General features: G+C 36.5%; 2 protein-coding genes across 4 annotated transcripts in view; both read right to left on the bottom strand.

The window, feature by feature from the left end:
- LOC104593331 (acyl-coenzyme A thioesterase 2, chloroplastic-like) overlaps positions 1 to 6239 on the bottom strand; it is a 53693-nt gene extending 47454 nt beyond the window's left edge. The window contains exon 1 of one of the 2 annotated variants that reach the window (XM_010253088.3): positions 5227 to 6239. Coding sequence is in view for 1 of the 2 variants with exons in the window: in XM_088892136.1 (XP_088748262.1) it covers positions 5227 to 5874 (648 nt within the window). In the remaining variant the exon portion in view is untranslated. The remainder of the gene's footprint in view (positions 1 to 5226) is intronic. The other variant, XM_088892136.1, reaches the window with a different exon arrangement.
- A 3212-nt stretch (positions 6240 to 9451) lies between these two features.
- Positions 9452 to 27002, bottom strand: part of LOC104593334 (sister chromatid cohesion 1 protein 4-like) — a 69200-nt gene continuing 51649 nt past the window's right edge. For both annotated transcript variants that reach the window (XM_010253090.3, XM_088891334.1), the window contains 5 exons: positions 24703 to 25820; positions 17221 to 17254; positions 14011 to 14119; positions 13003 to 13132; positions 9452 to 9868 (listed from right to left, as the gene is read on the bottom strand). In XM_010253090.3, the coding sequence (XP_010251392.1) occupies positions 9770 to 9868; positions 13003 to 13132; positions 14011 to 14119; positions 17221 to 17254; positions 24703 to 25820 (1490 nt within the window). In that variant the 3' untranslated portion in view covers positions 9452 to 9769. The remainder of the gene's footprint in view (positions 9869 to 13002; positions 13133 to 14010; positions 14120 to 17220; positions 17255 to 24702; positions 25821 to 27002) is intronic.

Below are 27002 nucleotides of genomic sequence, written 5' to 3'. Positions count from 1 at the left end.
GATGCAAAGTAGAATCTTTTTTTGGACTAAAATTACCCTCTATTTCCTTATTTGAGAAAGGGTATAAAAGTCATTTTATTACACATTTAGTGTGAGCTTTAATTTCTATTAAAATGCCCATACTTGTGTATTTAATACATATCTAATTGTAAGGGTTAAAAATGTAACTTCAATTATTATTTTCCACCTCATTTAATTCCCTTTCATTAAGTCTTATACCTAAGGTATTAATTCTCATTTTCTCTTATTAAATTGTATATTTAAGTTATTTTTTCACTAATAAATGCTACTAATTAGATCTATGCCAATATTTTTAACAATATAAATCCATATATTTTAAAACTGACTAAAAAATAAAATCATTTTTTATCAAGTGGTGGTTAATCAATTCAACCATCTGACTCAAATTGATCAATCTATGAAGTAATAGTTAGGTAATAAAATTTTTAAAATAAAAATAAATATAGAAAAATATAAAAATGTAGAAAAAAATTAGACATATATTTTTATTAATTAAATTTAAAAAATAAGTGTATTAAACGAGAATTATTTTTATTGATAATGAAAATGAAATACAAAATTGAGAATTAACCAAAAATAAAATTATTTTACTATTTGGCAAAGATCAATAATTCAACTTTTGGGTCAAATGTGTTAATTTGTTAATATTTAATGTCATAAATAAATAATAAAAATTAAAATATAAAATACAAAAATGAAAAAAAATACATAATTTTTGTAAAAAAAATTCAAGCACATGTATAATATCATATAATCATCATATTAAAAAAAAGTATGTGTGACATATAAGAATTATTTTTACACACAAAAATAGAAAAGAAAATTATACAAAAAATTGAACACATATATAATTCTATATTTACACTACTATTACAAACATGAATAAGATTGTGGAACTTTCTTTTGACTAAAATATTTATTTTTTAATTTAATCCCTATTTAATTGTGATGTTTAAATTGTAAATTGAACTACTAATTTTCACCTCATCCAATTCCCTGTATTTAAATCTTACATTCTTTAGATAAATGATCATAAAAAAGATACACCAAAAAATAAAACATTACAAAAAAGATGAATCTAGCCATGCAGGTAAGCTTGTCAATGATACTTGAAACTTCACAACTCAATCCGATTATTACATATTTTTATGAGGTGTTTATGTAATCAGACTTGGATCTTTTTATCTACATCTAATTCATAATAAAAATATAAAAATATAAAAACAAAAAAATAAAAATACATAAAGTTCATAGAAATTTTTGAATACATTATTACCATCATTATTGTCATGTGAAAAGCACATGCACAGTTACTAATTGTCAAAAAGGGTCTTGCTACTAGCGGGTGAAAACTTTTTTTTGGTAACTGTGTGAAAACTTGAAATAATAGAGAAATCTTAGCCCTCACTTCATAGGAAATGAGGTCATAAAGTGGGATGCATACCAAGGGTGGTGGCTTATAGTTCACACCATAGTTTTCATCCGTTTTCCCCAAAAAGCGGATTTCCCCCCAAAACCGTTGATTTTGGTCAGCGAACCGTTGAACCGGGTGGTTAACTGTTTAAACGGTTTTGACCGTTTTTTTATTATTTTATTATTTTTTTAATTTTTTGTTAGAATGGGCTGAGCATTCGGTTCAGTCACCGAGTCGGTTTTAAAAACCATGGTTCACACGTGCATTTGCCAATAGAAATTTTTTATTTTAAACATTAAAAAAACAAGTTTGCAAAACTTGAAAACATGTTGTCATTTTGTGAGACCCAATTTCTTTCTTTCTTTTTATCTTTTGTTAATCTAACATGTGATCCATTCTTATAAGATTGGAGGACAACTTCCATTATTTTCAAATTGTGAGGAAAATGAAAACACAATAATTAATTAATTATGTGGGATCTGTTTTCTTGAAAATATATCCTTAAAAATGACCAATTGGCCAATATCACCTAAATCTTAGTTTTTGGGACACATGGCTCTTAATTTGGAATAGGGTGTATAACTTGCCACCTGTTCCTTTTTTTATTTGAGCATAACAATCCATCATGGGCTAATTGGATCTAGTAGGAAGCTTGCCTATGCAGTCTTCCATATTTCTACCACATGCAAGGATGGATAGATCAATTCAAACCACCCACCTGTTCAATTACTCACTCCACATCAGCCATGACCCTAGTTTCATTCAGGGGCGGAGCCAAGTATATTGGTGGGGCGTCCTTGGCCTCCCAAACTTTTTTTTTTTTAAATCGTTATTTATATAATTAGTAAGAGGAGGTGGGATCAAAAACGTAATAAAGTTGGTCCTTGGCCTCCAAAACTTGAACTAAAATGTCAAGGATCACTGTGCTCCTCCAACTCCAAAAATTAGAAAAAATGTTTACTTTTTCTTTTAAAAAATTTATAATAAATTCAAACTTTTCCACCCCATTTTTCTTCAATAGGGATGAGCAAAATAAACCGAAAAACTGAATCGACCAAAAAAACTGATCGAAACCGAACCGAAAACTCGGTTAGCCGAACCGGTCGGTTCGATTTTGGTTTGATATTCTTAAAAAACCGATAATTTTGATTTGGTTTCAGTTAACCTTTAAAAAATACCGACAGTTAACCGAACCGACTGGTATATATATATTACTATATATTTTAATTTTATATTTTTGAAAATCGAATAGGCTTCTCGGCATTCTCGCTTCTCTTTGTTTTTTCTCTTTTAAATCTGACTTTCTATCATTTTCACCTTTTTGGTGACTCAGCTACAGTAGCTACAGCTAGCTAGTCTTCTAGTATTTGCAAACCTTTTCTAATCTTCCATTCTTCCTCTCTTCAAATCAACCTTTCCCTTTCTCTCTCCCTCTCAGTTCTCCATCTCTCAACTCTCTGGTTTTCTTCTTCCCCAGACCGACCGATGGCCTCCGAGTCTCCGACCGTTGGCCTTCGAGTTCAGTTTCTCATCTCTCAGTTCTCTCTCTTATCTCTCTTTTCTTCCCCAATGGAAAAAAAATCCCAGATCGATTGACGACCTCTCATTTTTTTTTGAGTACATAAAAAACCGAAAAATCGAACTACGATTAACTGATCCACCAGTAGACCGATTAACCGGTTGCATCGGTTCAGTTTCAATTTGAATACTCAAAAAAACGATCAAGTTGATTTGGTTCACAAAATAACCCCACGGTAACTGAATCGTGGGCACCCCTACGCTCCAAAGTTACCTCTTCTACTACTCCTTAGTCATTTTCTTGTTTAACTTGGTCCCCCCAAAAGAAAATCCTTGACTCCACCACCACTGCTTTCATTAATGGTCTTTCTCTTGTTTCTTCTTTCATTGTAAGAGACGTATAGTTGAATTGATTAGCCTACACGCATTTCAAAAAGAGTGAACCAAGAGGGGAAACTAACATTTGTTTTAGAGGCTCTTTAGATAGTGCTACAATATTAATAGATGACCTTTTTAAAAGTAGTAAAATAAAGTACAGATAATTGGAATTAAAATTGAAGAACAAGTGCAATGACTAAGGGTGTAAGTTGGACTGGGTTAGGTCGGCAAGTTGTTGTCAACCCTAATCCAACCAAGGTTCAAAATATTCGCTGGCCAAAAATTATGGAATCAGTCAACAATCCGTTGATTTGGGTGGTTGAATCGTTGACCCGTTCAATGGTTTTTGGCTGTTTTCTTTATTTTAATTATTTATTATTATTATTTTTATTTTATTTTTGTCAGAACAGGCCATCTGTTCGAATCAGACGGTTGAACCGGTGACCAGAATGATTCCATTTCCAGGTTGTTTTTTAAAACCATGGTCTCAGATCCTCGCCTTGTGGAAATTCTTGCTTAAATTTGTATAAATATTTTTCAAAGTATGATTGATTATATTTGAATCTATTTATTGATAAGATTGTAAATTATAACTATTTTATTTTTAAAAAATATTTGTTTTAATGAAATACAAATAAAAAATAAAATGAATTTGACATCATTAAAAAGGGCAAGGAATGAAATCCCTATGGGGATGGGAAAACTTTATCTCCATTGGTGAGGATGGGAACGGGTCCGTTGACATTCCTAATTTTATCTTCTTCCTTTCTCCATCCCCCATATACCCATAACTCCCCAACCCTAGGGGTGCTCATGGTTCGGTTAATTGAACCATGGGGCTTTTTCTTAAACTGAACTGGTATCACCGACTTTTGGAAAATTGGTAATCGAAACCAAAATCAAACCGAAACCAGTCGGTTAACTATTGGTTTAGTTCGTCGATTTTTTGGTTTTTTTATTTTTATAATATATATTATAAAATATATATAAATATATAATAAAAAATTATAAATATATATGAAATATTATATTTTAATTAATAAATAATATATCATATATTATATATATATATTTATATGTATAATGCATATTTATTAATTTATAATATATAAAATATATATATATATATATATAATATACATAAATATATATATAATATATAGAAATATATGTATACCAGTCGGTTCGGTTAATTGCCGGTTTTCTATATTGGTTAACTAAAACCGAACCGATCAATTTGGTTTCGGTCAAATTTTTCGGCCAATTTGATTTTTTTTTTCTCACCCCTACCCAACCCTGATGGCAGCAAGATCCCACCATCCAGAGATCTCACCAATTGAATCATCATCAATTGGTTATTTTTTATTTCTTTTAAAGTTACCTTGGATTTAATCATCTTTACTAGCCTTGTTTTGACTTCGAAATCATTCCACCAATTTCAAATAAACACTACAACATTACATTAACAACCTCAAATAATCACAAAATTCTTTAATAGCGAGATTTGAAACCGCACAAACTGTGCTATCCCTCGTTGGCATATTATGTTTATGTATATTTATGGATGAAAAATAAAGCAAAGGAAAACTTAATTTTTAGGTACTTGATTATTTTATACACTATCATATCATATTTTTGACCGTTGGAGAGAGATTTTTCGTCTATCACCTTGAAGTTTGATACTACGTTGTAAAACTTGGACCGGACTAAATAACTTAGTCCCTTCAACCCATGAAAACCGCCATTAAATTAGGACCCAAGAGCTCATTGGGTCATTGGTTAACGTTCAACCATTCGGTACGATCCGAATCTTACAATATTCAAAGCATTTAGAAAAATTGCACTGGAAAACCAAGATGAGCAGTAAATAATAGATTGAAGAACACCCTCGTTACCTTCCCACATATGGTCCCAGCGAGGGCATCCAGATCCTCGAGCAATCTTCCGATCCTGACCTCGTTCCATGGATCTCTGTACTGCTCTCTAAGAACATAATCGCCAGAAAAATTGTAGACAATGCTGGTCCGGCTCTGCGATGGAGTTTTCGTGAAAAATCCACTCTGTGTAGGAGCCTCTTTTGGTGGGTCTATCTGCCTCTCGGATATTCTTGATCTTGCTTCCCAGAGAGCATTTGTCACAGGAGAGTGATACTTTCCGGGCCACAGACTAATGGGCTTCCTCAAAGAAGAGCTTGCATCGATTGGAGGAGAACTCTCAGAAGGGGAAGTGAAGATGGAAACAACAGGGATGGTATTGGAAGGGGGGGAGTTTGAATTTGAGCCCACTGAATCATCCTTCTTCTGAGATGGGTTCAAGCTTGCAGAAGAAAAATCCCTGGTTTGAGTGAAGGTGGGTGGTTTAAGTTGGATGTTTTTGGGTTTCTGAGAAGAGAAGGTTGTAGTTTTGGCGATTTGCTGAACTGGGTCTAGAGATATATGCTTTGGGGTTGCTGAACCAGAACCAGAAGGTCTGAGTTTGATGGCATTGAATGCAATGGAGAAGGGTCTGGAGAGATGGAAGAATGATCTTGATGGTGGTCTCATGGTTGGATTTGGAGGAAGGCTCAAGTGGTTTCATGGTTGGAGAAGGATTTAAGAGAGTTTTGATAACTGTAAAGCCTTGGAATTCCATCAGAGGGATTTGGCTGGTTGTGACCGGTTCACATGAGTGCTGGAGATATTTTTTTAACTACTGTCAAGCTACCATGAGAATGGGAGTTCAAATCAGCCCCCCACAACGTCCCACACACATCTCGACCGTGTATTGAGAGTATCTCCTGATGATGACATTATCATTTTTGAGATTATCATCGAGAGATGTTCTCAATACATGACGGGAATGTGCTTTAGGATGTTGTGGGGGCAATCTTGTGGGGGGCTGATTTGGTCTGTGAGAATGGAAATTTTCAATAGAAATTATGAGCTCACCTGCAAATGAATCATGGTGTTAAAAATCATGGCCACGTGCCAAACCAAAATCGCTCAAATTGAAGCTTGGTCTCCAAATAGACCAATACTTGGGCTAATAGAAGATTGACATATCATCCAGAGTTTGGCAAGTCTGTCTTGTGTAAGATTTTATTAACAGAAACTTTTGTGAAACATGTGGCTAATGTGAAGAGTGTATTCTCCTGGAAATTGGGTAGGGATATTTGGTGACTGGTGATCGTTTAGGCAAACTGTCTCCATCTACCATGTGATCAGAGCTTCATGTCATGGGGGATGACAAGTGACTAACTGGTGGGGATGCTGTCTTTTTCCCCTATTGAAGAGTCGCTCCTGGTACGATGTGGCCAAATTCATGGACATTTGGCATAACAGGACAGTTCATGTTGAACAACATTCTCTAAATAGGCCACCTTTATGATTTGGGCGCAACAGAAGGTTAGAGTTGGCACATCAATGAAAGTTTGGTAATTCTGTTTCTGCAAAATTTGGACCCTAGAATTATTGTGAAACACATTGCAAAGTGAGTAGAAAACCTAGGTAATAAATATTTATAGTTAGGTGTTCGTGTTCTAGATGCATAGGGCTTCCAGGGTTATCAAGATGGAGTCGTCCACTAAGGTCTTCGAGAGGTTTCTTCTTTCCAACAGAGTCTGCTTCCTTGCCCGTGCAAGACACTCCTTCTTAATCGTGCTCTTCCGTCACATGTAGTATTGACGTGGCTAGAGAGAACAGTCGCAGAGGTTGCCACATGGCATTCTTGGCCAGCTCAACCATGACACAAATACCACTCCCCCATGTCAATGCCGACCCGACCTACCTCAGCTTGATTAGCACGTTTTGAAAGTTCAAGTACTAAATTGTCGCTTTTTAAAGTTCGGGGACCAAAGTGGCACTAGATCCAAAGTACATGGTACTACTCTAGAATTTTCCCTATTTTTAATTCAATTTTTAAATATTTATTTGTAAAAATATTTTTTGCAATTTTAAGCCAAAAAAGAGTTTTTTTCATGAAAATAGTGGGGCAAGGCACCTACGGCTCCTTGGGGTGCACTAGCCTTGAAATGTTACCCAAAATTAAAAAAACAAAAAACAAAAAGAAGATTACCTCAATCAAACATCGAAGCACAAAATTATAGCCTCCAAAAATTTGCATACATGTTTAAATGTACTACATGTAACCCGATCACTGGGTCAAATGGGTTAACAGTCCAACCGGCTAGGTCAGACGACTTTTGACAAAATTCTTGATTTTACTAAAACAAGAATAAAAATCATCTTTTAGCCCCTGGGTGACTCAAATTCTTGACAAAATGAAAACATTGATTCAACCCAAACAGTCAATTTTAGCCTCCAAGTGACCCGCAACCAAAGGCGCACAAGTTTAGCCCCTGGGTCAGTTTTTAAAACATATTTTAAAAGCATGTAAGGGCATTTTTTATATTTTATCCATCCTATCAAACTCAATCAGCAAAACACAAAGCTGTATCAACGATACATATCAATACTTCAAATCATGTCACTTATACTCCATGCAGGAACCTAAACCTTAGAAACCAGCCAATTCAAGAATTTTACACTGGAATACAAATACAATAACACCACTTTTCTTTCTCCCAACCTATTTTTCAGTGCCAAAAATTGTCTGCATTGCATGAATTGTGTAAAAGACCATGGTTTCAACATCCAAGGAGTGGTGATCACTACATGGAGAGAATGAATTTCTAGTAAACATGTCTGTCTTTTCCTTTCATTCTTTGTATTGACTGAAACATCCTCTGAAAATGCAGGAGCCAAGGATGCTTTACAAATCAATGAAATCATACATCAGCAGGAATCCAATTAAAGCTAAGATACACGAGGAATTATATGAACTCCTATGCCTTCAATATGATATAAAATCTCTAAATGATAGCACGCTTTCCAAAGTTTGGAAAGGACCTCCAGATGCCAAGCCCGGATCTATTGTTCGCACTGCTATTTTTTGTTCAATAACAGAATGCTTTATTAGATTATAAAAATGTGAGACTTTAAGTACAAGAGAGGGGAGGTAAAATATCTTAACTCCCCCCACAACTGAGAACAAGAAAGAAAGCTAAAAAATGGCCCAAAACAAAGAATCCTTAAGCACCCCTTGCTTGACAATCCATCAGCCATGGAATTAGCACTTCTCTTCACCCAGCTGTACTTCACCTCAATATCCCTATTTAGCCATTTAAATTTTTTCTTTTCATTTTTGTAGCTCCACAAACCATTGTTGTCTTCCTTCACCTAATTATCACCTCCGAGTCCCCTTCAATGATCAAGCACTGAATGTTTAATCCTCTCTCTTTTGATTCCTTCCAAAGCTGCTAAAATCTCTGCCCTAAGAGAGTCACCCTCACCAATAGGACCAGAGAATATAGCAAAAATAATCCCACCTCATTTCTGAAAATTCCCCCAATCCCAGTAGGCCTAGGATTCTTTAAACTACAACCATCAAAATTCAGTTTCATGAATCCTGAAGGAGAGGGGGGACCAAAGAAGGTCTAGAGGTCATTTTACACTGAGTCAAGGTAGCAATTTCTTTCCACTTTCTCAAAAGATCAGCCATGGAAAAATCTGAAAAAAGTTCCAAAGGTTTCAGCCAATGACTAACCCTTAGGTGTACCAATACAATTAAAATCTCCTTAGATCTTTCATTGTCTAAAAAAAGTCTAAAATTCCTCTCTTCTCATACGGACCAGCACACAACCGCTTCTCCACACGATCTTCCCTCTTTTCTTAGACTATGTTAAGAACGAAAAAAAGAACAAGCTTTGCAAACTCAGGGGAGGATTCCAAATGCATCCAAATAAAGATGAAGCCCACCCCCAAATAAGTAACCGGACAAATAACCATAAAGTGGTAAGCCATTTTCCCATTAGCCCACTCCCAAATTGTTCGCACTGCTATCTACCACTTGCTATTGTAAAACCAACCACAAGTGAATACACCAGTAGTATTCCGTACACTGACATGTGGGCCCATGTCAGTGTATCACTTGTAATTGGTTTTACAATTGCAAGTGATAAACAGCAGTGCGAACAGCAGGATCCAAGTGGCATAAACCACCCTCGGAAAAGAACAGAACTCGTGCAAGTCAAATGAAAAAAAAAAACATTCAAATTGTCATGGGTCTCGAAAATGCTTGCTCTAATAATAGAAACTAGTAAAATTATCACCTTCAATTATGGATATAATTTTACAGATATTTACATATGGGTACAGTCGGTATTACATTACAAGCGATTGCTCATTTTTTCTTTTTTGATTGATAAGCTTACAGATTATCTGCTCATCCCCTTAGCGTGATGATCTACCTGTTACATTTAAAAAAGAAGAAAATACACAACTTGAAAAAGACAAAATAATCATAATCAACGAGAAAGAAGATCCATGAGGGGAGTCGAGCGTCAGCTTCTAGAATTACAGGGAGTGATGTTCGATTCTGTATAAACTTCCTTTGTAGACATCAGAATTCTGATTTCATGAGCTTTACTCTGGGCTTTATATGTATTTTGTCAAAGGGATTTCCCTGTTCTACATGGATATAATCCCTTGTCTTGAGAACCTGCATATGATTAAATTTACAGTATATAATGAGCAGATTGCACAATACGGAATTTTACGAAAAAAGAGAATATGGAAAAGTATCAATGCATTTGGATTCCAGAAATATAATAAAAAAACCAATAATTGAATTAGTAGACTACTAAACAAATCTTGCAATAAGCTAAACAAAGAAACGGGAAACATAACAAAACATTAAGATAAATAAGAAACTAATCCTTCGCTGATAGAAAACATCAGATAGAGGTAGAGAGAAACAAAAGCCCCAAATATGTCATCAGCACTGATTCAAACATAACTGAGTCAAAACCAAAAGGAAGAAAAAATCACATAAACCATTCTACTGTTTCAAGTCAGCTACATGAATCATGCAGATTTGTTTTTTTTGAAAAAGATTCCCTTGAAAAGAATGCATGAATCATGTAGAATGTTGCAGATGTTTCTCATCCAAAGTGGAAGGAAATGTGACAAGAGATGGGCACATTCCGGAAATATCAGATATAGAATTTGATTGATCTTGCACAAGGCAGACCCTGTAGGCAGTAAATGCATATTCAATACGAAGCACAAATATTGTGGATCTATTGAAAGATATAAGGCCAATCCAGTAACTAAAGCATATAATCAAACCCATGGTATGGATTATCAAAAGACTTTTGTTCCAGCAGCATAAAAGAATCCATCACTTCTTGTCTTACAACATCTTATTGTTATTGTTATTTGTTGATTAAAAAAATCCATGCATGGACTAAAGCAATGTCCTAGAGCCAAGTTAGAAAAAATTGGATGTGCATTTTAGCAGGATGACTTCAAACAATCACAAGATGATTACTCTTTTCATTGAAAGAGAGGAATTTAATCACTACATGCATTGTGGTCACAAGGAATAATAATTCTGAAGCATTATAGCCAAGTTGAAGAGCAACCTTGTTGCTAAATTCAATATTAAAGATTCTGAAGCATTTCTTGGACATTGAAGTCGTGCAGTACAATATGGGTACCTTCATTGCACCAAGGAAACAAACCCTAGATTTACAGGACACAAGGAAATTAGGTGTGAAGATTATGGATACTCCTATTGACCAAACCATAGATCAAAGGAAACAGTCCTAGACTCTTGAGGACAAAGGTATGTTATAATGACTTGTTGAAAAGATGTTTTTGACTAAGCCAAACCGATCATAAGTTATCAATGTGGCTAGCTAGTACATACATCAGCACAACTTTTCCATCCCTATTATACTTGAACAGCAATGGGATTTTATATACCAATCATGGTCATCCAATTACTTGAACAGTAATGGGATTTTCTTGGAGTATGGACAGTCAGGGCTGTTAGTATCTTTCTACATAAAATTGATGATTGGAATAAATACAGAATAGGGGTTCACACACCCAAATACTTTATGGTTGTTCACATAACTTTGTTATCTTCCTTGTCTCTTGCATCTCTCTTTTTTCTTCAGCTCCATAAAACCAGAATTAACTAGATAAACATAGATTCAAGTAAGTTGTCATCTAAGCTTTTTTATCAATAAAGATAAATATTATTAAGCATCACATAGAAGGAATTACATCTAGGTGGATAGTTCTCCACCAGAAGAAACTTTAGAATTTTGCCCAAAAAATTTGTTGTCTTGTAGTCCCTTGTTTAGCCGAAGTGTCCACCATCCCATTTTCTGTTCTTCTTACCCATCAGAAGGGAAGGTGCTTGCTTTATATTCAGGACCTATAACCATTGTTGGTGCAGTGACAGCAGAGTTGTATAGTCTTCTTCAGGATCTAAAATTTGCTAAGCAGTTTGGGTTTCTTAACTTGGAAGTGCAAGGGGATTCTCAAGTGGTTACCATCAAAGTTGAGTTTTACACAATTACATCACCATCGTCTATGCCTTAAGATTCAAAACTTCATAATAGAATGATTTAAAACAAAATTTAAACTCAGAAAATGTAAATGGCAGTAATAGATCAACCAAATAATCTATTACACAAAAAAAAAAACAATATTCAACTTCATGTTTAAAATGAAATATTGAGCTAGCTCAAAGTGTTAATCATGTAAGTTAGGAGGGCAATAACACTGTTACTCCACACATCTACAATATGTACATACTATCTCTTGCACTCCATAAAGTGCTGGTAGTGACGTAGTGTTCAATGGGCAATGTGTTGATTCCAGTAAAATTTCATGTCACTGCCCATGAAAGTGGAAATGGAAATGCCATGGGAACTATCTCTTGTACTACACATGGTGCTGATTAGTGTTCGTCATTGGGGAATATGTCAACTCCGGTAAAATTTTGTTACCCATGGAAATGAAAATATGTCGTGGAATTATTAGGCAATTCAAGGACATTTTAAGCCATGCCACTTCCAGGATCTGGATGATTTGTGTCTTGGTATCCCCTCTAGGCTCCTTTCTGTCACAACTTCTTGTGAATCGAAACTACCCTCTTTGCCTACACCTCCACAATTGCTATTATGAACTGCTATTTTGTATATGTTATGTTTCTATGTTTTTATTTGAGTCAATAGACCTTTTAAAACATTTAGTTTCTTAGCAAATTCAAGTTTACATTTTTCTGGTGTTCTTTTGTAATAAAAACATTTTGTGCCTTGCTTCAACAAGACATGCACCTCAGGCAAAAAATCCCTTGCATTTTTCCTGTGCCTTGATCTTACTACTGGAGGCACCATTTATGTAGGGATGCAACTCCTTCATATCATTTATGATAAAACAAAATTCTCAAAAAAATGAAAAAAAACCGTAATGCGTTGCATGATTTAAATGCTACACCAATACATTAAAAAAATTCCCCCCCCCCCTTTATATCAAGGGTAAGTCCTCTAAAGAGCAAATTGGAGGTAAGTGTAGATCAATCAAAATAAAGCTTTCAAAAAGCCCAGCACTAATAATACCCTTTTTCAAAATGCATGAAAAAATATTGTACCGTAATAAAACTGAGTTGAACATGAAGGAAAAGTTCATGTCTATAGCAAACGACCAAAGAATACTAGAGCCAAATGTTATTTTTCCTAGTCATATAGTATCTTCAAATAAAGAAGATATACAATATCAGTGAATATGAAATTCTTAAATTTTGTAACCAGAAGAAACAAGATGTGATAAACTCACCAACGTCTCAAAAAACATCCTTGATGCTTCCTTTCGAGTTTTACCAGCTAAGAGGTTGTCCACTGAAAGTAGTTTTCTACTGTGCCCAGCTTCGTTATCAAACAAGGTCTGGAGATACCTTGCCACAGCTCTATAAAAAACAGAATCCAAGGGGAAGAAATATATTAAGCTAACATGCAATGAATAATAAGAACTCAATCACTATAATAAGAAGAAATTAAAAATCAAATAACATTTTTTTATTCAAAAAGGAGGAAAATAATGGAAATGGAAAGTCAACTATATTTTGCTCAAGATAGGAGAGAAAGAAGCCACCATTAATCTTCGTTGTACATCTGGCATACTGGCAATGTAACCCAAGCACACACCCTCTGTAATTTTGCTTTGTTATTTATTCTTGTGTGTTTTACACCATTGTAATGGTCTATCAACTTTTAGAAAGAAAATAAAAACAAAGATGCTTTGAATACCTTGAAGAGCCCCTTCTCTTCTTTTCTTTCCTAAAATAAGAGCTCTGCCCCCTATTGCTACCCATCCATGATTTATTCTATAATTATTATGAAACTTTAAATTTTGACTTCTTACCTTAATGCCTTCACCCTTCAGGGATTTGTATGCTTTCTATGTGTTTGTATTATAGCATTTTATAGGCATTAAAATATGGCTTATCAAATTATGCTAGGATGGAGATTTGTGTGTTTTATTCAAAATAGCATAGAGATTTCCATATTTTATGTGTCCAATTTTTTTTGACAAGTTCTGCTCCACTTTGTTCAGGCAGACACCTCACCTCACACCTCAAATGACGGTTGTTAGGAAGCCATTGTGCTTTTGTTTTACTGCACCTCTCTCTTTTAAAACAATGGTATATCCAACTTAAGTTTTGTTTATTTTCTCCTCTCCTTGGCGATTACTTGTCATCCTATTTTTCTTTTTGTTTTATTTTAATGCATTTTTATATTTAGTTATTCACGATCAAATAAAGGAGGCTCAAAGAAAAGGAACCACCTTGTACGCAATGACCATCCACTGTTATCAAAAAATTGGGCTTCTTCACCTCCTGGCATGCCATTGTCCTCTTCATCCTCCACATCGTCATCATCTACATTAAGAAAACCTGAGATACAAGGGGAAAATCATTAAAATAAGCAAAGGTATTTAGAAAAATGAAAGAATGCAGACACAATGCATCCTCGCAGAAGGAAATGCTACTAGGCATAGAGAACCCTTTTTTTGTGCTTTCTTTTCCCTGGAGAAATGTTGTAAAAGCACTACACAAAGGCTGATAAAACTTATGAAAGTACCAGATAGAGGGTAAAACTTATATATCATGGATATGTGTATGCTTCAGAATCCAAGACATCCAAGACAGGTACTTAGTCTCAGACTGGGTGACAGGTATACTTTAATTTTTATTATATTTTTATCAGTAAAGATCAGGTTGATTCCATTCATACCTGAGAAAAGAATGAATGGTACATGAGAAAAATATTGCCTCTGCACTCCCTACTTAGATTGTGCAAGAGATATAATACAATCAAGGTTAGTCATTTGGCTCCTTCCCTCCCTTTATTTAACTTGCTCACCAGTTCATTAGATTAGGGCCCCATATTAGCTGAGTCCTGCTGACTCCTTCCCTTGACCCTTGCCAGTGTCAGCTACAGAATTAGCTAATTTTAACACCCAATTGAAAAAGGCATTTAGCTTTCTATTGATAGATTTTTCTTCCCTGATATCATGTCTATACCTCCATGGTCCAGGTATATTATTTTTCATCCAATTTATGATGGTCTTAAAGTCTCCACCACCACCAATTTGTTGCTCTACCTATATTCCAAACCTCAGGCTTTGGGTTTTGGAAGAGAGTTTAGCACTAATGGAATCACAATACCCTATAGTGCTTGCATAGGACAAGTGTCTGTCTTATAGTTCCTGAATAAATAACCAATACTAGAGTTCCCAAGTTGCCTAGATCAAAACCATCAAAATTAAGTTTTAGTACTTCTGGTAGAGGAACTCTCCAGCCAAGATGCCTGAATATGTAAGCTGTGCAAGAGGCAGCAACTGCTTGCCATGCTTTGATGATGCCATCAACAGTGAAAAGATTGAACTCCTTCCTTGTTTTAACCCAACAAGGCATTCTAACAGATACTAATTAAATCAATGCTTCTTTTCTTTGCTTTTTGTCAGAAAGCACCTTTGCATATCTTTCCTCCCATACATACCACAATATTCCTGCCTTAGCACATCTCCATAGTATATTTCCTCTCCTTTTAGGAGGGGAAAAGAAATAAGGCTGAAATAAGTTACCCACTTCAAGTAGCCTAGTCAAGAAATCAAATAAAGAAAATGAAAAGATAAATGGACAGGAATTAGAAGGTGGTAAGCAGTCAAACCCCACAATTACTTGTTTTAAGTGAATCACCTCCCAGCAAAAAGCCCTAAACTTACAGAGGTAATCTTTAATATATATTTTTTCTATTTTTTTAACAATATACTTGTACTTTATAAGAACTAAACTCATTAGTACATCTTATGGTCCACAAAAGTTCAACATTAATATCCAAGGAGTCCATACCTCTTCAACCATCACCCTTCCAAGAAAACAACATATTCCATGATCACCAAGAGAAAAGGAATTTAAAAAGTTTTCTTTTCATAGTGCAATTGCTAGTATTACATTACATACTTGAGATTTGAGAACTATGTAAACCATGAAAACCTACAGGGGTTATACATTAAACATATGACTGGAAAGCTACAGGCCAAACTTCTACAGACTATCACCATCAAAACATACACCTATGAGGGGAGTTCCTAGGAGCATCAGGAGCAGAAAACAGGCAGTACAGGTCAGTTGAGCGCTAGGCTGAGTGAAATTCCAAGCAGAAAGTTTTAGGGATAAATTGTGACTGGCTCTGTGGAAAAACTGGTTGGATCATGCTCTGCTTTTTGACATTTGCTGTTTTGATAGCAGATGCAGGTCTAATTCTACAATTGGCTGTTCTAGAGCATGGGAGTTGGTGTATAGTAGTACATTTGGCTTGGACAGCTTCAACATTTTAATATAACTTTATTCTTTTCTTACTATAAAAACATGAAAGCCTACATATCTGACACTCACGTGAAATAAGTATATGCTCATTTAGCAATCACCATGAAAACTACAGACCAAATTTCATGGACAAGGGGTTACATATTAATATATGACTGCTAAGCTAATGGGAAATCCTCGGTTCCTAACAAGCATCACCACACAAAATACTTTAACCATCTGGTAAAAAGTTAAGAACCAAAAACTTCATAATGATTCCAAGCAGATTTGGTGATAAATAGTTAAAAAAGAGGAGGAAAAACTCCAATACATAGGCCTGAACTTTTTACCAAACAATAAGCCCCTATATAATAAATTAGGAGCTCTTTAACAAGTGGCTGAACTGAATGACTTATTACTTTGTATTCCAGTGAATAAGATATTCAGGAGGCTACAAGCTCCTTAATGGCTGAAGCTGATGTTGGGTTGATAACAATATCCATGAAGATGAATACTTTATTATTTAGTAATTATATCCACTAAAAGAAATAAGTCATCCAGTTCAGCCATTTCAGCTGTTATCAGAGAGCCCCTTGTATTGTAATGTTGAAAAGAACAGAAAAATTTTAACCAATAGGGTCAAACTTTAAAAAAATCCAAGACTGCATTCAGTAAGCGTGCAAATGCAGAACTGATAGAAAGAGAGAAAGAGAGAGAGAGAGAGATGAGAAAAAATTCAAAAAGAGTGCAAATGGAGAACTAAGGTAATTTTGTACTCTGGTTCGGTTTTGTACTGAAAATGAAAGTAATTTTGTTTCTTTTTCTGATGTTTTTGCATTCAAAAGAGGAGCAAAGTTTGCTTCCAGAAAATGGAAACATACTCTGCACCCAAGGTTGGTAAATGTAAAATAGGTAGATTCTGGTCTTGAAATACATATCTGTACCCATCACAACCAAACACAATACAAAATCAATCAATGCAAAACTGAACCAATTTTGCATTTATACTTTTTGACCAAATTTGCATTAACATCAATACATCTGCTTTTTACACCCTTACCGAACACAATCTAAGTGCATGAAAATAATAATAAAGAAATTACTTGATCAGTCATACAAAATAAAACACATCAATAAAATCAGACGTATGACTTTAAACAAAATGGAAGAGGAGAAAAACAAACCTGTGTCATTCCCATCTATTGTGTGCTCACAATCCTGCAAACCAGAAGGAAAAGAAAAAACTAATATCATTTACCAAATCTGCTTCATAAAGAAAAGATATAGGAAGGAAAATTGAAGTATAAAGAGGAACGCCAAATAACAACATTTCAAATGACAATAGCATGCCTCTTTAGCCAATGCATTAGGTATTCAGGTCTTTCCACCACCAGCAGAGATGCCTTTATATGTATGTGTCTGTGTCTGTGTGTGTGTGTGAGGACCCATGGCATTTGTTGTTTGCGGATGATATTGTATTAATTGATGAAACTAGCAAAAAGTTAAATGAAAAAATTAAGTTCATAATCAAATACCTTACAAATAAGAGGCTTTACAAAATGAGGGGGGACCAAAATAGAATATGTGCTATGTAAATTTAATAAAAATAGGAATACAAATCTGCAGGAGTCCCCCTAGGGAGCTAGCAGAAATTTTCAGCCCAAGGAGGCCTTAAGGCTCCTTAAGAGGATGGGGATGAGGAGTAAGAAGAGGAAAGAGGATCTCTCTTTTTTTTTGTTTCTTTTTTTTTATGAAAAAAGATGTCTTGTGTGAGGAAGAATGAAGATGCATAACACTATTCAGAGATGAAGGTGCTCCATTGGGTCAAAACTTTAGAAAATTTCAAAGACTACTTTCCAGATATTACCATCAGCAATTGGCAGCAATCTATAGCCTCTTCTTCAACCTCAAAGACAGCTCAGAGTTGTGGTTGGAATCCTCTGCAAAGGAACTTGACTAAATTGAATTTGAATAGATGTAGTAGAGGCAACCTGGGTCACTCAAGTATTGGGGGAGTATTCACTATTCAGAGACGAGGTAGGACCCATTCTTGCAATTTAGTCAGGACCTTTAGGAGTTGGAGACTCCACCACAGCAGAGATCATGGTGATCCTAACTGGGTTAATACTGGCTACATCAGCTCATTACAGGAATACATTAGTAGAAGATGATTCTAAGGTGGTAATAGATTGGCTGAAAGGCAATAAGAAAGGGATTTGGAGATTCAGATATAAGCTCAGAAATATTCAGCATCTAATGTCTGACTTGAGCTGCTCAATAATGTGGACATCCAGATCTGAATATTGATTTGCTGATAGTCCATCCAAAATTGGGACCGATAGGAACGATCCACTTTGGAGTATGTAGCGTAACTGGTGGGTAGGCTAGCCTTGATTTTTATTTCTCTCTTCCTTGTTTAGGATTGGAAAGGTAAATCAATGTAATCTTTTCTATTACCTTGCTTTGGTAATTCATAACAAGGGAGAGATTGAGGAGGATGTCACGCATAGAATTAGAGCATGAAGAGTAAATTGGAGTGCTGCATCCAGAGTCTTACGTGATACACATACAACTTAGGTTAAAAGGAAAGTTTATTAAAACAGTTGCAAGGCTAGCAATGCTATATGGACCAGAGTTTTGGGTCATCAAGACACAACATATCCAAAAAACTGTGTGAAAAAATGTGTATACTGAGATGGATGAGTGCAAAAAATGGAAAAGATAGGGTTAGAAATAAAGTCGAAGGAACCTAGGAGTATCTCCAATAGGTGATAAAATGAGAGAAAGTTAACTACTAAGATGATTTGATCATATGCATAGAAGACATACAGAACCCGTAAGAAGAAAATAGCTTTTGCAAGTTGAAGGACTAGAAGAGCTAGAGGCAGACCAAAAAGGACATGGGTTTAAGTAGTAAGAAAAGATTTAAGCACTCATAATTTAACAACAGATAGACCACTAAATAGAATGGAAGCAAACCAGGATTCCTGAAACCAAGCCCATATAGTCGGAAGCAAAACGTTGCTAATTGTAATGGTATTGGGTTGTGACCTGCCAGGGAAAAAAGTATGTATAGTCACCCTCTTCCATTTGTCTCTTCTCTTTCCAATTGTTATTTAGAAAAAGCTCAGAACTAGGCTGCGAGATCAATGGGCTAGTGAGGGCCTCAGAACTTGCTATATGCATCTCTTATTTAAAGGATCAAGACAGATCATACAAGGTCCATGATGGAGATTAACTTGGACAAAGTCAACTTGAAACATGACTGAAACTGTGTTTTCTACCTCATAAATTGGGATCAACGAGGAAAGTTTTTTTTGATGAATAATAATAAGTTTATTGATTCAGAAGCAAATTTAGAGTGAGTTCATACATCATCCCAACAAGAGGCACGAGCTGCAGCCCCTCCTTGAATCTTACAAGTAAACTAGGAAAGAAAAACAAGAATCACAACTGAGCCCAAAATAATTCTTCCCTATTTACCCCTTGCTTAGCTAACACATCTGACAAAGTATTTGCTGATCTCCCCACCCACTGTACAGTGACCAACATATTCCTTGTCAACCAACTAAATTTCTTCATTTCATTCTTGTATCGCCACATAGCCTCTTCAGAATTTTTCAACCAACCCACCACCACTTTGGAATTCCCCTCGATTATTAGGTGTTGTACCCCCAGCTGGTTTGCAAATTGCACCCCTTGTACAACAGCTAAAAGTTCTGCCCTGATGGAGTTCCCAATTCCCAAGGGACCTGAGTAGAGCAACGAAATCTCTCCATTCTCATTTCTCAAAGCACCCCCCCCCCACTCCGGATAATCCTAGATTACCCATGCTGCTTCCATCAAAGTTCAACTTTATTGAGCCTTCGGGTGGAGGAGACCAGCTTGTAATTGATTTATCCTTTAAAGATGAGCACCTTTCTACTGCTGACCAATTTCTCCAAAGGTCATTAAAGGAGAATTGATGGAAGATTTCCAAGGTCTTCAGCCAATGTATTGCCCTGTTTAACACACAGCCTTTCAAATCTTGGCTGTTCCTTTCCTTGTCTTGAAAAATCCTGAGAATCCTTTCTTCCCAAAGAGTCCAAGTCAAAGCAGCACGAGCACATCTCCACATAATTCTCCCTATTTTTGTAGGCCAATAAAAGGTAGAATGGTTGAAGAGCATGTGAACTTCTGCTGGTAGACTCCAACTACCCCCAAACAACGAAAGTAGCCAAGCCCAAAGGTCTACAGAAAAGGGACAAGATACTAGTAGATGGTAACAATCCTCACCGTGATCTCTACAGAGGATACACCAATTAGGAGAAATACAGAGAAAAGGTCTTCTCTTTTGTAGATTGTCTAAAGTGTTTACTTTCCCATGGAATACTTCCCAACAAAAAGCCATAATTTTTGGGGGGATTGGCCTACACCAAATTTCTTTTGACGAAAAGGGTTGGTGAGTAGAAAGTTGAGAGATGGACTTGAAGAAAGAAGCACAAGAGAAGGTTCCATTGGGTCTAGGAGTCCAAACTCTCTTATCTGGCTTGGAGGGATCAATGAGGAAAGTTTATATTAAATCCCTTCACAAAATCCACAATCAAAAGATAAACAATATCTGATCATGATGATTATTTGTGAAGGCCCTCTCTTATGCAGATATCAGGTACAGAGAAAATATATGTTCTTTTATCACATAAAATCTGTGACACCTGGATCTTTAATCCACCCCACTTTACCATCGTCGACATGGAAAAATGGGTGAAGATACAGGATCCTCTTAAAACCTTGAAATCGAATCCCAAATTTAGAAGGTTCAACTTTATATGTGGCTTTGTACTTAAATATTTTAAGAGGTGCACAGACATATATGGGAAGCAGTTCTCGCATGTGATAAAAAATGTACATGCAAATCTTCTAAAGAACTACGAAAAGAGAACAGACTCAATTAGAAACCCAAAATAACCCCTCATGTTTATCACTCAATCAAAAATGGCATATGAATTATGAGCCAATGAGCACTAAAAAAGAAGGGGCAATGTTCACACTTGATCATCACTTAAGAAAACATTTTAACTTTTAAGATGGCCAAACAACCACTGCTTCTAGTAATATCCAGATGTTCTTGGTCCAGATGAACTACAAAGATTATCTGACAGCAAGCGTAAGCAACACCTTTTTTTCTCATTTTACCAACATGAAATAATGTCCATTGGACAAAACTAATTATATTAAATAATATCCAATGTAAACTCAAGGCAACACCTAATATTGTTTAGTACTGCATTACCTTTTATTATAATCAAATGACGCCCCAATTCACTTTCTCTTAGACAACCGGCTCATATGCACAGAAAAACTTGTCAAACCTGTTAGAGAATAAAAAAGCCTATTCAGGGACCTCACCTAACAGCATACGATTTTAGGTTGAATGGTTCCTTCAGCTGGTATTAGATGGTATAGGTACCTGTTTGACCAAGTGGTCTAGAGTTTTATCCTTGTATCCTCCATTATAACAAATTAAATTTCAGCATCAGGTATGGATGGTGCTTGTCACACTTCAAGCCCGATGGGATTTCACGTGAGGGGGCATGTTAGAGAAATAAAAACCTATTTCAGGGACCTCACCTAACAACTTAAGCTTTTAGGTTGAACGGTCTTTCAGATAAGAGGGTATCAGAGCCCAAGGCCTGAACCTAGAGCCCTCTCATTGTGCTTCCCATATAATCACCTATTTAGTTCAATAAACCCAAACTCCCTCCCTCTCCCCCCCATATAATCCCCTATTAAGTACCGCCACATTGTCCAACGCCTAAAGACCATATGTAGAAACCATTATCAAATTCATAAGTCCCACTGATGCATTGTCCAAGAGATAGAACCCTAGATGCTTCACCCTATTGTCGTTGATCAGCACCGTTTCTGATTCCCTCTGGTTGTGTTCACCGTTCGTCAACAATAGAGATCCTCGATCATATTTATTCTCATCAACACACACTCCATACTCATCCGTCCTAGATTTCATTTTCTTGTCAGCCTCCACCTTGTTCTATTCTCTCTGCCAGCATGAGATCATTAATCGAGCAGAGCCCCAATACTAGGGGTGGCAATTTTTTACCCAATCCGCTGAACCCACCCAACCCGCCCATTTGGTTGGGTTGGGTTGTGGATAACCATTGGGTTAACCACTAAAGATATAAGTATTAATTTTTAGCCTTTTTTTTTATTTTCTTCATTTGAATAAAATAATTTATAAATAATGCATTAATTTTCTATTAATTATTGACTAAAATTAGTTTTGTCTTAAATCAACACACTTCACCCAAATCGACATAAATCCAAATCAACCTGACCCGAGTCTAAACCAACTCAACTTGGTCTAAATATGAACAGACCCGACCACCTCGGTTCAGTTCGTTTGGGTCAGTCAGCCCAGCCCGAACCCGACACGACCCAGTGCATGCTGATCCGGGTCAACCCGAATCCAAAACAAGGCCAAACAGGATGGTTCGGCCCAAACCTAATCCGACCCGAACTCCGCCACGATTGCCTTATCGAGTTTGGATGATCCAGTCCAACTTGACCCAAATCCGAACTGGTCTGATTTACTTCTCCTAACCCGCTTCGGGCCAGTCGGTTCGGTCCCAAAACTGTGCACAAACCTGATATGGGCCGGTCTAAGTCAATCCGCCTTTTGACTGAACCGGTCCGGTCTGGTTTGACCGGATAGATCTGGATCTAAACGGTTCAACCACTCTTAATGTGATTAGCTCGAAGACAATCAAATTAGATAGTTCAAGTTGATCTGACTGGTTTGAACTAAGTGGTTCAGTCAAACACGAAACCTGAACATAGTCAAATGGCTTCGCCGCTTGTGTAAAAATAGCATTCGTATAATGTGATTTGAACCTTCGCCACTTACGTAAATAGCAACTACTATTACCACTAAGCTACGACCAACTTACTTGTCAAGAGGGAGTTGGTTTTTTTTGTTTTAAGTACATAAATATACAATTAATGGGTTTGGGCGGGTTGGATTGGGTTAAAGCGGGTTTGGGTTGAACCCAACCCATTTAATTTTATATAACTGGGTCATTAATGGGTTGGCGGGTTAGATGGGTTGGGTTGAAGCTCAACCCAAACCAAACCCAACCAACCCACCCAATTGCCATTGCTACCCAATACCCATTAGCCAACATGTTCGGGTGACACTAATACCGATAGTAATGACAATGGAGTTGACACAATGGCATCTTGATGCAGAGGTTTCACAGCTTAAGTGCTTGTACATTCTGAAAAGCATAGCGGAGTTTCTTGTTAGTCTTTAGCGTCACCACAAAAAATCCAACCTCCGAACCATATGAACTGCTAGGGATTTTTGTGCACTGATACTTTTTACCCAATTTGGCGGCCACTATTGCAGACCTTACCTGGGGATGTCTATCGCCATTCCTATGTTGCAACAACCCCGTCTCTATTGTCAAGTTTCAAAGAACAAGAAAAGCCATCCTCAAGTCAATCCTACTATGCCAAGTGTTAGTGTGTTACACTGTATTGCATCCATTGGAGTTTATTCAAATTGGCCAGTTGATATTGGTTAAGATCAGTCCTCAACAATGCACCTACTTCCTGATGCATTGCCACCATTGATTCCGTGTTCATTGCCATATGATTTAGCTACAGGATGATACCCTGTTTGTTTGCATAACTTGCTTCCACAATGCTTGAGAATCCCATTAGAAGTTGTTGTTATTTTGTGTCCTATTCTTCACCTGTAAAGCCTGTAATGGTCCTGTATCCATGGTCGCTTGAAAATGAAGAAGACAGGTTGTATCTGCTTGTCTGTTCAAAGAAAATTGCCAACTCAGTTCAGGTCTTTTGCTGGTCAACTTTGGCCCATTTTTCAGTTTGGCCCATGATGGCCCACTTCGGTTCAACAAACCAATTCTGGTTCCCTCTCCATCAAAGTAGCAGGTTTTCCTCATTATGCCATGTCATCATCATGATCAATCATTTATTACTTGCCCCATCATCTTCACAGCAGGACTACTAGCAATATTATCACCATAGTTGGATTGGATTTAAGACACAACCTGAAGAAGTTTGTAGCAGTTTTGTCAAGCACATGAAGATCTTTGATCCCCATGTGTTTGAGGGGGCATATCAGGGCATATTATGTGAGATAAAATTGGGATATGATTATCATGTTATGATAAGATAAGGATAAGAGAGAGTAGGGGTTAGGATAGAGTTTCAATTGAATTAGGAATTCTTAATTTGTAAATACTCACATATTTTCCAGATTCAATCAATACAATGTTAATACCTTCTTCTGATATTTTTCAAAACATCAAGCAAAGCAACATAATAAATCAAAAAAGAAAAAAAAAAAAAAATATATATATATATATATATTGGCTCTTTTTCATTTTATCAATATGCATCTTAACACATGCTACTTGCTAGTTGCGTATGATGTGTTGTGGATATGCATAAATGCAAAGCTATGTATGCAAGAGGCTGTATTTGAGACGAAAATCTATTTTGAATGCAAGCATTTATGCAAAAATAAACAAGTCAAACCTTAACTGAGAAAAACAAAAGAAAAAAATATAAGACAACTATTGGACCAAGGAAATTTATAGCATCATAAAGTTCAGAACATAGAGGAAGCCAAGACTTACAATAGAATCTCTGACAGCCCCATTGTCAAGGGCTGTGATTTCAGCATCTGTAGTGCTCTTCAGATTTGCTTCCTGACTGCCTAAATTTTCTACTCCATCAAAGGTATGATCTTGCATTTCCATATTGAGTTCATTTTGAGGTTCTTCAACAGAAATGGGCATGAGAGAGGGGATACCATCATTTCTCTCTGTCTTCCCCACCACGAGTTCATTCTCTTGCAGATCCCCAGACTCATTTGCTTCCATTCCCCCCTTGGTTCCATCACCAGTAATAACAATTGAATCAGTCTGCTCGCCATTCTCTATAAAAACACCTGGAGATGAAGGGCTTCCATTTTCAATGCGAGTGGATGAATCCGCAAGATGATATCTGGCTTCCAGTGAGCCAACAGCAATTGAGGAATTCTCCCCTATATCAAGGTTGCATTCTTGAGAGAAGTTCGGTAACACCATATCAACAGACTTGCCACCTTCACCTTCCTCCAGAGAAGACACATCCCCTGCTCTTGAAACACCTTCAGATAGAACTGAACTTGCCTCAGTGACATCAACTCTCCCGCCATCAGTTCTATCCATGACAGAAGCATCTTTTTCAGCAGAATGATCATCCAACTTATGCTGTGAGGATGACTCAATTATCAGATCGGATAATGCATTACAATTATCTCCAGCAAAAGGACTAGTTGGTAAAGGAAGTTCAACCCCATTTGTAGGATTATGAGCCACTGACTCAGCAGTTTTGCCATCCAATCTGTCTGTTTCCATTGCAGTCATTTCCCCCAACTGCTCATATTTTGATGGGTCAACTTGAGTCAGGTTAGTAGGACCTAATCCTTGGTCTTGAGCATTATATCCAACAGAATTAGTGGCATGCTCTTGAAAATGCTGGTTTTCTGTCGGTACAAACACCTCATGAGGATTTTCTTCCCCATCATTCACAGCTACTACTGGTTCAGATAAACCTTCCATGCTAGTTTCATTTGTAGGGTCTGCACTTGTAGAAAGCTCTGTATCCTTCACTGCTTCTAAACCAATGTGTTTTGCATCATTTTGAGAAACCGCAAATTCAGTCAGATCATATGTTTGGTTGTGCAAACCAATTAATTCTATTGCAATACCTGAGAAGAAAAAAACAAAATTAACTCACTTCCATTTCAGATCTTAAAGCTCTGCTACATATAAGGAAGCACTTCAAATTTTGTATAGAAGCATTCACTTAAAAAAGAATTGAACCCCCCCAAAAATTATTTTGAAAAGGAATATCAAAGAGTGGAGGTCCATAAAGGTGATAGCATGTAAAAACCAAACTGAAATCCAGAAAACTCAATGTAATATCTCCATTTTGAGAAAAAAAATAAAGGTTTCCACTGACTGTACAACAACTCCTCAAATAAGAAATGGTGTATATAGAGGCAGTTCCTGAGACACAATTTGAATGATCATGCCAGGAAGATACTATACTGGACAAAGTGCATCTGAAGGATCTGGAAACTACCTGATCTATGAATTATGATAATGTTTTTTGAAAGTCAAAAAGTAAACAGTCTAAAGGCAATTTTCTTGATAGTGTTGGATTGAAGTCTTTGTATGTATGAGTATTCGGCTGATAAGAGTTCTTATTAGCCTATACTTAAGTTTAAGTTGTCCTGTACTGGGCCTTTGTTAATGGGCCTAATCCTGTTTAATGTTTTAAGTTGTCTGGGTGTCCCATCACTAATCAGGGGCATTCTAGTAACTTCCTGTATCATTGTACTACATCATAATATAAATAATAGTACTGTCGACTGAGCAGTGCAGTTCGACATTCCAGCATCTCTTCTTCTTCTTCTTCTCTTTTTTGCTAATTCGGCTACAGTAATTTAGCTTTCATGGTATCAGAGCATTAGCTTCTTCCTGGTTTCATCCAGCACACACTCTTTTCTCTTGCTGTCTTTTCATCTTCTCTCTTCCTTTTCTGGGTTCCTGCAGTGAAGACCTAGGGGTGTAAGAGAGTAAAGCAAGTTCGAACCTAGGGTTTCTCTTGGTTGTAAGACTCAAGGGAAGTAAGACCCAGAAGTAGATGTCCTACTAGGTTATTTCCAGCAAATAGTAGCTATTTGGCTACTAAGAGAGGTCTGTGTAGGACAGACCTAGTTGAGGACTGATTTCAGCAGTCCTAGCACTAGCCGAAAGGGGCTTAGCTACTTCTACAGTTGCAGCTTCGGTGCTCCAGCAAGACTCGCACAGACTTAGCTTCTTCTACAGAGCCACTGTTCACTTGCTACTGTTGCAGCCTCGAACTGTTCACTCGCTACTGTACC

The sequence above is a fragment of the Nelumbo nucifera genome, chromosome 7 (genome assembly GCF_055504915.1).
Source record: "Nelumbo nucifera cultivar China Antique chromosome 7, China Antique-T2T, whole genome shotgun sequence".
Taxonomy (NCBI): Eukaryota; Viridiplantae; Streptophyta; class Magnoliopsida; order Proteales; family Nelumbonaceae; genus Nelumbo; species Nelumbo nucifera.
The sequence above is the reverse complement of the archived record's forward strand: the minus strand, read 5'-3'. Positions and strand labels throughout refer to the sequence as shown.